Source organism: Balaenoptera physalus, assembly GCF_965194825.1.
Source record: "Balaenoptera physalus genome assembly, chromosome: 3".
In the NCBI taxonomy this organism is placed as follows: Eukaryota; Metazoa; Chordata; class Mammalia; order Artiodactyla; family Balaenopteridae; genus Balaenoptera; species Balaenoptera physalus.
In genome coordinates this window covers 14,637,601-14,650,472 of record NC_138890.1, presented here as the reverse complement: position 1 = coordinate 14,650,472, position 12,872 = coordinate 14,637,601, and the positions used below count along the sequence as shown (strand labels likewise).

Below are 12,872 nucleotides of genomic sequence, written 5' to 3'. Positions count from 1 at the left end.
CCGCGAAACCACCCAGGAGCTTCTGCCATAGTCCGGGCAAAATGGAATATGGATGAAGAAGCAAATTTAGGAGGAGGCCAAAATCTACAAGCTAGACCCACTGCATGCAAGACATAAAGAAAGGTCAGTGAAGGAACTCTGAAGAGAATGGGCTCTGCAATAAATTGTTCTTACATTCAATGTAAAATATTAGGCAAAATTAAGTACACTGGCCTTTAAGGTCCCTTCCAGCTATAATTTCTTTTGATTTCTAACTTATTACTCTGGTTAAGTAAAGTCCCTTCAGAGGGACAGAACAGTTCCTACACCTGAATGGGATGCAAAGAATAATCTGACTTCTCTTCACCAGGGGATGAGTTGAACTGTCTTTGCGGAAGAGATAACAGATGGTGTGAACCCCAGATCCTAGAAAAGGGCCAGGCACACGGTAAGTATTCAGCTTTTTGAAAACAAATGAAAAATAATTTCCTCTCGTAGATCTTCACACCCTTCCTCTGCTGGCTATTTTCTCTCAGCTTATAAACATCCTCAAATATACCCACTTAAAAAACTCTCAGACCTATGATTCTTTGGATCTTCTTGTGGGTAACCTAAGTCTCTCCCATGCCTTCAAATACCTGTCCTCCCAAAAAGCCCAGATCTGTACCTTGGGCCCAGACACGTCTACCAGGCCCCTCTAAAGCACTGAAGATGAAGTAAGATCCTCTCCCCACCCCAATCCCTTCCTACTGTGCTCTGTATCTCACAAAAAGATGCAGCTGTAAACTGTCACCCACGCTTGCTGCCCTCCCTTTTCTAACTGGTCACCAGGTCTCATGCATTCTCTCTCGGATCTCCAAAATCCAGTCCAACCTTTTATAACTTAAGTGGGACCCTTAGATTACAATTCACCCTGCACCCAATCAACTGCCTTCCACATGGAGGTCCAAGTGAGTCTCTAAACCAGAAGTCCATCTCACTGTTCTTTAGGGTTTCCCACAGCCTTCAGGATAAACATCCAAACTTCTGACAGGACAAACAAGGCCCCTTTCTGTTGGGCCCCACTAGCTTTCCAGTATCAACTCTCATTTCTTTCCCAAACCCTGAGTTCCACTCCCGTACCTTAGTTTTGCCATATTTTCTTCTGTTTCTCAAACTTTGACACACACTGCTCCCTCGTGCCACCCCAGGAGCTTCTACATATCCTTAGAATGGATGGCACCTCCTCCAAGAAGCCTACCCTGAACTTTCCCTTCAAAGATTCTGTGCTTTGCAAAGGGGAAAGGTCAGGGGGAGGGATAAATTAGGAGTTTGGGATTAACATATACACACGACTATATACAAAATAGGTAATCAACAAGGACCTACTGCATAGCACAGGGAACTCTACTCCATATCCTGTAACAACCTGTATGGGAAAAGAATCTGAAAAAGAATGGATATACGTATAACTGAATAACTTTGCTGTACACCTGAAACTAACACAATACTGTAAATCAACTATACTCCAATATAAAATAAAAATTAAATTAAAAAAAAAAAGATTCTGTGCTCTGTAGCACCAGAACTCACTTCTTTCAGAGCACTGACTACTGTGCTTGTGTTTACTTGCCACCCAGTAGAAGGGGAGATGACCTAGGGCAGAAGCATTGTCTCCAGCAGCCGTTAGTTCTGACAAGTCATTCAAGTGCCAGGATACTTTACACACATAACCTGCTTAATTAATTCTAAGAACCCACAGAAAGAGTGGTTTTTAATGTCATTTTACAAGTGTGGGGATTGTAGTGCAAAAGAAACCTGCCCAGGCCACAGAGAGCGTAAGCCCTGGAATTCAAACCCTAAGCTGCCTTCACACCGGTGCTCTTTCCACTATATGATACGACTATTGAAAAAAAATTTTTTTTTTCCTGAGCCCTGTTTTAATGGAAAGGAAATGAAGCTGGGATATATCAATTTCCTAATCGCTTTGGTCTGTACCAGGCAAAAGTCATTCAACAGACCAGGTAACATCTGTGCAACAATTAACGATGCTCCAAACTGTGCTAAGTGTTCTACATTGTAGAGTCTACAAGCATTAACAGAGTGAGTCCTTGTAACCGCCACAGAGAGTGAGTCCTGTTCAGCCCATGCTACAGATGAGAACACTGAGACCCAGAAGCCTTAAGGCACTCCGCCGGGGTCACCGAGCCGGCAGGAGTCCTCGGCCGCACGCCCCGTCTAGTGCACGCACACCCGGGCACTGGGCACCGGTTCTAGTGCCCACCCTCCACCTTGCACCATCTAAAACCCCGCTTCGCAGCGCCCACACGAGAGCCCCTGGAAGCGGGAACTACAAACCTGTCTCACCAAGCCGTGGTTGGAAGAAGCTCTGGATACAGATCAGCGGCAGAGGGTGCTCAGGAGCGGCGTCCAGTCCACCCCGCGGAGGCGGTCGGCGTTAAGTCCAGCAGGCCCTCCCGCAGGGAAGCGCGCACTGCGGGCAGAGGCACCGAATCCTGCAGCGCGCGCAGGTCCTCACAGCGCTGGAAGAAGTCGGCCGCGCTGTCGCAGAGCAACTTCACCGAGTGGTCATGGCCCGAGCGCGGCCTCGGGGACGCTGGCTGCGGACACGATGCCCACACCCGCCTGGGGGTCCCGGCTGGCGTCCCCGCCCCTCAGGAGCCCCCTGCCCGGTGGCTGCGGACGGTGGACCCCCGTCGCAGCCAGAAGACGCAGGGCCACGGGCCCCAGCTAGGCCGGCCCCTCGATGCCGCGCTCCCGCGCCCCCTCCCACGCCTCCTCGCGCGCCGCATCGCCGGCCGTTGGCGCCTGTCTCATCGCCCTCCGCGCCGCGAGGCTGCGGTTCAAGCCTGCGGGCGGCCCCGTGGGGGCGGGGCTCGTGGACGTCAGCACGCTCGCCATGCGTCCGCACGCAGCCCCCCTCCCATGGGGACCTGGCCTGAGGAGTAAACTAAATGTAAATGAATTAAACAATACAATCAAAAGGCAGATATTGTCAAACTGAGTTTTAAAAAATGTTTTCTATAGGAGACAGTCCTTGGATTCAAAGGTCTAATGCGTACAAAGTAAAAGGGTGAAAAAATATACATCATGCAAATAGAAACCATAAGAATGCTGAAGTGGCTATACTAATACCAGAAAAAATAGACTTTAAAACAAACAAAAAAGTTACTAGATATGAAAAGGGACATTTTATGATAAAAAAAAGGGAAGATACAAAAATTATTAACATATGTGCCCTGAATAAGATAAAACCAAAATACATGAAGAAGAAAATACCAAAATACATGAAGAATTGAAGGAAGAAATAGATAATTCCACAACATTAGGTAGAGGCTTCAGTACTCCACGGTCAATAATGGATAGAACAATTAGGCAGAAGATCAACAAGGATATAGACGACTTGGAAAACGTTATGAATTAACAAGACCTAATAAATGTCTACAGAACACTCAACCGAATAGTAAAATACACATCCTTCTCAACATGTGAAACGTTTTCCAGCATAGATGACATGCTAGGCTATAAGACAAGAGATTGAAACCCATCTCAGCATCCTGGCCGTCAGCTCTCACTCCCAGCTCCACACCCCCATGTACTTCTTCATCACCACCCTGTCCTTTGTTGACATCTGTTTCACTTCCACCACGGTCCCAAAGATGCTGGTGAACCTCCAGGCACGGAGCAAATCCAACACTTATGCAGGCTGCCTCACCCTGCAAAAAATACCAAGATGTATTTTTTCTTGGTTTTTGGAGGTATGGACACTTTTCTCATCACTGTGATGGCCTAAGACAGATTTGTGGCCATCTGTCACCCCCTGTACTACACAGTCATCATGAGTCCCTGGCTCTGTGGTCTGCTGGTTCTTGTGTCCTGGTTCATCAGCTTGTCAAACTCCCTAATCCAGAGTCTCTTGATGTTGCAGCTGTCTTTCTGTACCAACTGGGTCATTCCACACTTTTAATGTGGACTTTCTCAGGCCCTCACACTTGCCTGCTCAGACACACTGGTCAATTACATCCTGCTATATATGGTGACTGGATTTCTTGGCATTGTTCCCTTCTCAGGGATCCTTTTCTCCTACACCTGAATTGTCTCCTCAATCCTGAGAATCCCTTCAGCTAATGGGAAACATAAGGCATTTTCTACCTGTGCCTCTCACCTGTCCGTGGTTTCTTTGTTCTATGGGGCAGGCCTTGGTGTGTATCTCAGTTCTGATTCATCTTCCTGGAGAGGCATGATTGCCTCAGTGATGTACACTGTGGTCACCCCAATGCTGAACCCCTTCATCTACAGCCTGTGGAACAAGGACATAAAGAGGACTCTACAAAAAGTTCTTGGGAGAACACTCTATATTCAGAGATGGGAACACTGGTCCAGGGGTTTTGAGTTGACAGTGGTAGCAGCAGTTAGCTAAAGGAATCCTGCCTCTTTTTAAAAAATTTTATTGAGGTATAGTTGATTTACAATGTTGTGTTAGTTTCAAGTGTACGGCAAAGTGAATTAGTTATACATATACATATATCCATTCTTTTTCAGATTCTTTTCCCATATAGGTCACCACAGAATATTGAATAGAGTCCCTGTGCTCTACAGTAAGTCCTTATTAGTTATCTACCTTATATATAGTAATGTGTGTATGTTAATCCTAATCTCCCAGTTTATCACTTCCCTCCACGTTTCCCCTTTGGTAACCATAAGTTTGATTTTGAGATCTGTGAGTCTGTTTCTGTTTTGTAAATACATTCATTTGTATCATTCTGTATTCGATTCCCCATATAAGCGATATCATACAATATTCGTCTTTCTCTGTCTGACTTACTTCACTTAGTATGAAAATCTCTAGGTCCATCCATGTTGCTGCAAATGGCATTATTTTGTTCTTTTTTATGGCTGAATAATATTCCATTATATATATATATATATATATATATATATATATATATATATCTCACATCTTCTTTATCCATTCCTCTGTCAGTGGACATTTAGGTTGCTTCCATGTCCTGGCTATTGTAAATAGTGCTGCAATGAACATTGGAGTGCATGTATCTTTTCAAGTATGGTTTTCTCTGGATATTTGTCCAGGAGTGGGATTGCTGGATCATATGGTAGTTCTATATTTAGTTTTTTAAGGAATCTCCATACTGTTCTCCAAAATGGTTGTACCAATTTACATTCCCACCAGGAGGGTTCTTTTTTCTCTACACCCTCTACCACCAGAAATTCTGCCTCTTAATCACATCGAGTTTTGTTTCTCATACATCCTCCATAAGTGACTTTGGTCAGAATTGCCTTGTGAATACTTTGTCTTAACCTCTTATGGTGATTGCTCTGTTAGCCTCAGTCCTGCTCTCTGCATCCCTCCTTTTACTTATCCATCACTGCACGTCAGGTTGGATATCCAGTCCTGCAGGTTGATACCAGCCACTTCAAATACAGACTCAGAATCGTTGAATAAGAATAATGAAATAGTGCATTTTATCAATACCATTGCTAGTTCTTATCAAATTCATTTATTCGACAATACTTACTGAGCACCTTTGGTGTGCCAGGCTGATGCAAGTATCTGGAATACAGAAGTGAAGGGGGAAAAAAGACAAAAATCTTTGCCCTCATAGAGCTTAAATTCTGGATCTCCAAGTTTATCAGATCACGCTATATGTCCAAACAGAAAATACACTGATGGATGAATTATTTATTTAGTTATTGGCAAGGTTGAACTCTTCTCCATATATTTAGTATATTTGCAAAATAAGCTACGAAAATGTATCACTAGAGATAGAAAAACTGCATGGTCCAGAATATTAGAACTGATCAAGTGCTAGTAAGTTGTTGGCCCTAGTTGCCTCATTTTCAACGTGAATTTACCGAGGTTGAAGCACAAGATCCAGATGGTGATGAAATCTGGCTGAAAGGGGACATATCTTCAAGTATGGTGCCAGGGCAGAGTGCTGGATTACAATTCAGGAGGGTAGGAATTGAATCACAAAATTGCCACTCTCTAGGTACATGATGCTGAGCAGCTTCAAGGGATGCAGAATATCTTAAGACAACTGTATCTCTTGGTTAAGGTTTATTTTCATATCTACACGATAAAAAATTGGATGATGTGCTAAGTCTTTGGATGGTCGTGTTTGCCAAGGCACTGTAGGCAATGGCAAACATATACACATAAATATTCATCTCGGTAAAGAAGAATCTTTGTCTACTCTAGGATTGGAATCTGATGGAATCATCTTGCTACCAAGTAGTGTCCTTGAAAAATGTCACCATTTTGGAGAACAATAATGGGCTTCCAAAAGGGGGGCCCACCTCCCCCTTTAATTCCTTTAATCTCTAGGCTTTGAGACTGAAATCAGGCTTGGTTCTGGAAACTGCGAAAAGAAGCATGATTTTCAATCGTGGCAACTCACTTCTGCCTTTTGCTGAATTGCTCTTGATATTTTTGGTTATCTAAATCACACAATGCTCTTGATGTGTGCTCACCTACGATCTTACCATTCCAGATTTGTTGCCTTGACTCTCACTGTTAACGCTGTCATTTGAGTTTAGAACTCGAGTTACTTGTCAACATAATTTAAAACTGCTGCTTCAGTATGTAGGTTAGCTTACCAGACCATATTCAAAACCCAAAGAATTGCAAAGTTGGAACAACAGTGAAAATTTTGGATATCCACTGACTGAGACCACCTTAAGGCTCACCTCAGCTTCATTAAACTTTACACAAGTTTCTACCTGACTATCTGTTCCAGACCTCTCTTTTCTTAGAGCACTTACATTAGATAACTTTCAAATTCTTTCTCTGCTCCTTTCAAATTAGATAAATCTTCTCCAAGCTTCTTGTCCTTTTTACAACCCAAGAATGATTTTCTTAATGCCATCCCTTTGAAATGTAATCAGCAAGTAAGTTAGTTTCCCTATCTCTCATCTTCTGTGGGAGGGTAGGAGCTTAAATTCAAAAAGCAGCAATTAGCAAAAAGAGATGGCCTAATCCTATCAACCTCCCTCCCTCCCCTAATATCTTCCAGTATTTTTCCTTTAGCTTCCCCCAGCTTTAAAAATCCTCCCATCTTTTCTTTCAGTGGAGATAGGTTCAATCTCCTCCCCTATTGCAAAAATCTTGACTTCGATTGCAGTAGTGTTGGATAAAGTCTTCCTTACCTGTTGCACTATGATGCAATTTTCCTTTGGCACAATCAACAACTTTATAGATTTCATAACAAATTTCTATCAAGTATTGTTTAGGCAATGAAACTGTCCATTGTCTTGCCTGTTTAAATCAATAATATCACATCTCACGAAGGACGTTAGCCTGGAAGAGGAGGAAAACTCACTTTCTTGATGCATCAGTTTAACTTGGAATAGGATAGCTGAGGCAGCTTGTGCAAAGATTGACCCTCATAATACTCAAAATGTGTGAGTCACTCAGAAAGTAATAATAGTAAAAGGGGAGCAGAGACTAACTTGATGGAGAGAACATTAGGAGAATTTAGATGGGAGGTCAGGGAAGGCATCTTTAAGTGCTGATATTTAAGTAAAATGTTGAGTAGGAAAGAGGAAGAAAATTCTAGACATAGAGAAATACATGCAATGGTCTAGAGGCTGGAAAGAACATGGTCGGTTTGAAGAACTCCGAGAAAGCCAATATTTCTAGACAAGTGGATACTCAAGTTTATTGTGTAGTGGAATCACCTGGTGGGCTTGCTGAACTAGAGATACCTGGGTTCCAGCCACAGTGGTCTGATTCAGCAGGTGTGGTGTGGGGCCTGAACATTTGCATTTAGAAGTTCCCAGATGATGCTGATGGTGCTGGCCCATGGACCAGTGAGGGAGCTGGAAAGGGATGGAAGAGGCTAAATAATGAAGGGTCTTAGAACTTTGGCAGAGAGCTCCAATTTTATCTCAGGAGGAATAGAAAATGACTAAGAAGTTTTAAGCAAAGAAATCATAAGTTTTGGTTCCACCTAAAAAGTCAGTCTGGATGCCACATAAAGGGAGAGAAACTGAGTATTGAGAAGCCATTTAGGACACTCTTGCAAGAGCAAAATGGCTATATGAACAGTTTTTGAAGGATGGGGAAATTAAATCATGTAACTGAGGCATAGTTTTCAGATAATTTAATTGCTTTGATATGGGAGAAAGGAAACAAGGATCTAAGATGACAAAATTTGGGAGATTGCGTGACCTGGAAACGTTTAGGTTTCTCACCTGAAAATCTGAACAGCTACACGCTACTGAATTTTGACAATGGAAACAAGAAAAAAGTAGTATGTCTGCAAAATGAAGATAAAGCACCTTCTGCAAGTTGGTGTCACCTGTCTCTCCATTCTAATGGACAAGCCTTGGAGTGTTCCTCTCTTCTTCAGAAATATCCTCTTCCCAGAATGGCAGGAATGTACTCAGTGTTAAACACTGAGGTCATCCCCATAATCAACGTCTTCAAAATCTAATGAGGGGCTTCCCTGGTGGCGCCGTGGTTGAGAATCTGCCTGCCAATGCAGGGGACACGGGTTCGAGCCCTGGTCTGGGAAGATCCCACATGCCGCGGAGCAACCGGGCCCGTGAGCCACAATTACTGAGCCTGCGCGTCTGGAGCCTGTGCTCCGCAACAGGAGAGGCCGCGATGGTGAGAGGCCCGCGCACCACGATGAAGAGTGGCCCCCGCTTGCCGCAACTAGAGAAAGCCCTCGCACAGAAATGAAGACCCAACACAGCCATAAATAAAATTTAAAAAAATTAAAAAAAAAAAAAACCCATTTAAAAAAAAAAAATCTAATGAATGGAAGAACTTTGGGACCCTTATCAAATTTGTAACGAAAATCGGGAATGGGGAAGCAGGGAGTGCTTAGGGTTTGACAATTGACTCTAGAAATTTGAGGAGCAGAAATTTCAGGAGGATGACAGCAGACAAATAAATTATTATTCATAAGTCATATTTTATTTCTACTGTGGGGTCAAATATTTTAAATATATTTATAAAGTATAATACACATGCAGCTATGTGTGTTACCTTATTATTTCAAACTCTGTACTTTCTTTCTATAAAACATCTCTGAGTTTGGACTTCCAGATTCATTAAGATTCTCTATGGGGACCTCCTTGCTGCCCCAAAGTGTCTATTCTTCATCTCCTCTCCTTAAATCTTCCCATCACTGAGCCCAGCAACAGGTTTGTAATTCATAGAACATTGCTTACTATTCAAAGAACTACCTTGGAACTGTCTCTTTGGCCTTCTCAAATTAATTTTCTTAGTAACAAGGTGTCCAAAGTTGAGTTCCTTGGGAAGCTGACTGAGACAGTGATTAGCATGCAGGAAGTTTACCAGGCAGTGCCCTGGAGTCAAAACTTATGGAAGGGCATATGTATAGTAAGGAATTTGGCCTTACCTAAAGAGAGAGATGACCTTTGTCCCAGTTCCTGGGAAGTAACTTTTAAACCCTTGAAATTTCCTTAGTGATAGGAGTGATTGATTATTCACGGTGGGCCCTGTGGACCATATCTGATACTTTATGCTAATGAGATGATTCAAGATTGGGTCTAGTCATGCCCAAAAGGCAAACCATTGAAGGGTTGGAGCTTTGGGTAAAGTGACACCAACCCAACCTCTGGGGAGGGAGGCTGGAAATTGAGTTCAACCATATGGGCAACAATTTAACTAATCATGTTTATGTAATAAAGCCTCCATAAAAATTCTAGACACTGAAGCTCAGATGAGCTACCCAGTTGGCAATTTTTTTGGGGGGGGGGGCGGGGTTATTGTTATACATTGTAGCCAAGAGGAGGTAATGGGTCTGGACTCCACAGAGAGAAGACAACAAGAAACTTCACATATGGGACCGTCCAGATCTTTCTCTATGTGTATCTTCCTTTGTCTGGTTCAAATTTGTATCTTTTTGCTCTAATAAAACTATAAGCCTAGTAGAGTGTTTTCCTGAGTTCTGTGAGCCATGCTAGGGCAGTATGGAACCTGAGGGAGTTCCCTTACTTTGAATATTGTAGAAAATCATTGAATGTGAGGGAGTCCCTGAATTTGTAGCCAACTGGCCTGCAGTGAGGGTCCCCCGGGAACCACTGAATTTGCGCTGGTGTCTGAAATGAGGGCAGTCTTGTGAGGACTGTTCCCTCAGTCTTTGCAGTTTGGCAAACTGTTTGTAGCAAGGAAGGACAGTTGAAAAATTCAAGCCAAATTGAAGCCCATCATAGTCCTTTGAAAACCACCAGGGAGCTCTGGAGCTAGGATGAGCCCTTAGAGTTAGCTGGAGTTGGGGCAAAGGAGCCAAATGCTTACACACTGACATTGTACAGTCATCGGATGTAGGCTGCCTGGTGGTCTCTGTAGCTGAGGCCGATCCCTCTAGGACCTGATTCCTCAGGGCTGAGTAACACCCAACATGGGAGCATATGTCCCTCATTCCTGACAGGAGATTTTCTTTTATTGTGGTAAAATGACATAACATAAAACTTACCTTCTTAACCATTTTTAAGTGTACAGTTCAGTGGCATTAAGTACATTCACCTTGCTTAGCAACCATCACCACCATCCATCTCCAGAATGTTTTCATCTTTCCCGACTGAAACGCTCTTCCCATTAAACACTAACTCCCCATTCCTCCTCCCAAAGCCTCTGGCAACCACCATTCTACTCTCTGTCTCTATAAATTTGACTACTTTAGGTGTGGAATCATTCAATTATTGCCCCTTTGTGTCCAGCTATGTGATATGATTGGGGAGAAGTTAAATGGTAATGGGAAAGAGAATTATCAGTAAACCTGGGAATCAACTTTGTTTTGGTAGGTATTCTCCCACCTGCTCCTTGGAAAGCATACACCCCAGTTTTCTTAGGAAAGTCCCAGTTGATAACTGTGTATCCAAACTCAGTATTAATAGGGTCCTATTTCAATTTCAAAAACCTTGGGTTGGAAATAAAATTAAATAGCCATCCTATTTGTTCAAAACTCATTAAGGAGCAAAAATATATTAGATGTCTTTGTCATTAAGGTAGGGTTTAGATCCACCAAACAAATAGGGAAAAATCATAGGAAAAGTATAGAAACAATAAATAACAAAAAAGAGAGAGAGCTATGATTATTTTGCAATGATAGAAACAAGACAGCCCATTACCAAGGGTCCAGGATAATGTATAAAGAAAGTGAGAGAGTATACTGAGGTGTTATGTAAAATCCTGGAAGGGCTATGACTCACAAGGAGTATCCAAATAATTTCCCAATTCCATTAGAGCTATTCTAAGATGAAAAATTGTGTAAACAGAAAGCAGAGAGCCATAAAGGTATGTATATGCTACATGACAGCAGATTGAGAATTTCTCGTTGCACATATTTGATTTTGCGGCCTTTTCCAGTCCTATGAACCAAAAATAGATAGCATGGGTGTTGACATTAGGTATTTTGCTGATATCCTCCACAGGGCACTCTTGATGTCCTTGTTCCTTAGGCTGTAGATGAAGGGGTTCAGCATAGGGGTGACCACAGTGTACATCACCGAGGCCACTGCCGCTTTCCTGGGGGAAGATGAGACAGTTGAACTGAGGTACACACCAATGCCTGTTCCATAAAATAAACAAACAACTGACAGGTGAGAGGCACAGGTGGAGAAGGCTTTATACCTCCCACCTGATGTTGAGACTCTCAGAATGGAGGAAATAATATGACTGTAAGAGTAAAGGATCCCTGAAAGAGGAATTCCACCAAAGATTGTACCAATGAAATAGATTAATATGTTATTGGCGGAGGTGTCAGAACAGACAAGGTTGAGGAGTTGAGAAAGGTCACAAAAGAAATGAGGGATTTCCACATCTGCACAGAAGGTAACATGTGACATCACCAAGGAGTGCAGCAGGGAGCTCAAAACGCTGATGGAAAATGACACCAGGACCAACAAGCCACAGAGGTAGCGGTTCATGATGACCAGGTAGTGTAGGGGGTGACTAATGGCCACCAACCGGTCATAGGCCATCACTGTCAGAAGTAGACTCTCCAAACATCCAAAAAGAGAAAACAAGGTCACCTGAGCTAGGCACCCTGCATAAGTGATGGATTTGCTGTGTGTCTGGAGGTTCACAAGCATCTTGGGGATGGTGGTGGTGCTGATACTGATGTCAGCTAAGGACAGATTGGAAAGGAAGAAGTACATGGGGGTGTGGAGCTGGGAATCAGAGCTGACAGCCAGGATGATGAGAAGGTTCCCAAGCACAGTGACCAGGTACATGGACAGGAACAGCCCAAAGAGGAGGGGCTGCAGGTCTGGATCATCTGAGAGGCCCAGGAGGAGGAATTCTGAGACATCTGTCAGATTCTGTGCTTCCATGTTTATGGGACACCTTTTGAAAAAGAAGAGAGTGTTGAATAAGCAAACAAATGTAGAGGCACCCTAATAATTTCCATACTTTGGATTTAAGAAATTCACAAATAAAGTATCCATGCGTGAAAACCGTACACTCCAGCACCTTCAGCAATATTTCTCAGTTGTGAGCACATTTTTATTGATGCCCCAAATATTCACCATTTCTTTATACACCTATTTTAGAGGCATGAGGCTAGAGAGTATGAGAGAAGTAAGGACAATCTGAGATCACAAATCCATGAACACAATAAAATATCTGTACCCTCCATTTGAAGGAAGCAGATGGAATTAAAAGTATTCTCTCTTACAAAAAAAAATCATTCTAGTTAAAGGACACCAAAAAGCACCCAAATGTACTGTATCTTATCCAAATACAGTACAGGAAATTTCCTTGATTTGTAATTTAGTCCTAAAGAGCTAAAACCACACTAACTGGATCCTAAATTAAAATCAATGTTCACAGATGTAATTTGTATGCCAGTTATCTTTAAGGGTTTTTCATCTTTACTTGGTTTTTTTTTTTTAAG

At 42.7% G+C, this 12,872-nt stretch overlaps 1 protein-coding gene and 1 pseudogene across 2 annotated transcripts; one reads left to right on the top strand and one right to left on the bottom strand.

The window, feature by feature from the left end:
- Positions 1-2,319: 2,319 nt before the first annotated feature.
- LOC309658779 (olfactory receptor 7C1-like) lies at positions 2,320-8,801 on the top strand (annotated as a pseudogene). The gene has a single exon. The product of its transcript is annotated as an olfactory receptor 7C1-like (transcript).
- Positions 8,802-8,901: 100 nt separating this feature from the next.
- On the bottom strand, positions 8,902-12,333 carry LOC309658788 (olfactory receptor 7E178-like). The gene has a single exon (XM_082457804.1). The coding sequence runs from the start codon at positions 12,307-12,309 to the stop codon at positions 11,347-11,349; it is 963 nt and encodes a 320-aa protein (XP_082313930.1). The 5' UTR covers positions 12,310-12,333; the 3' UTR covers positions 8,902-11,346.
- Between the last annotated feature and the right edge of the window lie 539 nt (positions 12,334-12,872).

Bases quoted from the DNA above. Each gene is read 5' to 3' on its own strand.
- LOC309658788 (XM_082457804.1), bottom strand. From the start codon at position 12,309: ATGGAAGCACAGAATCTGACAGATGTCTCAGAATTCCTCCTCCTGGGC.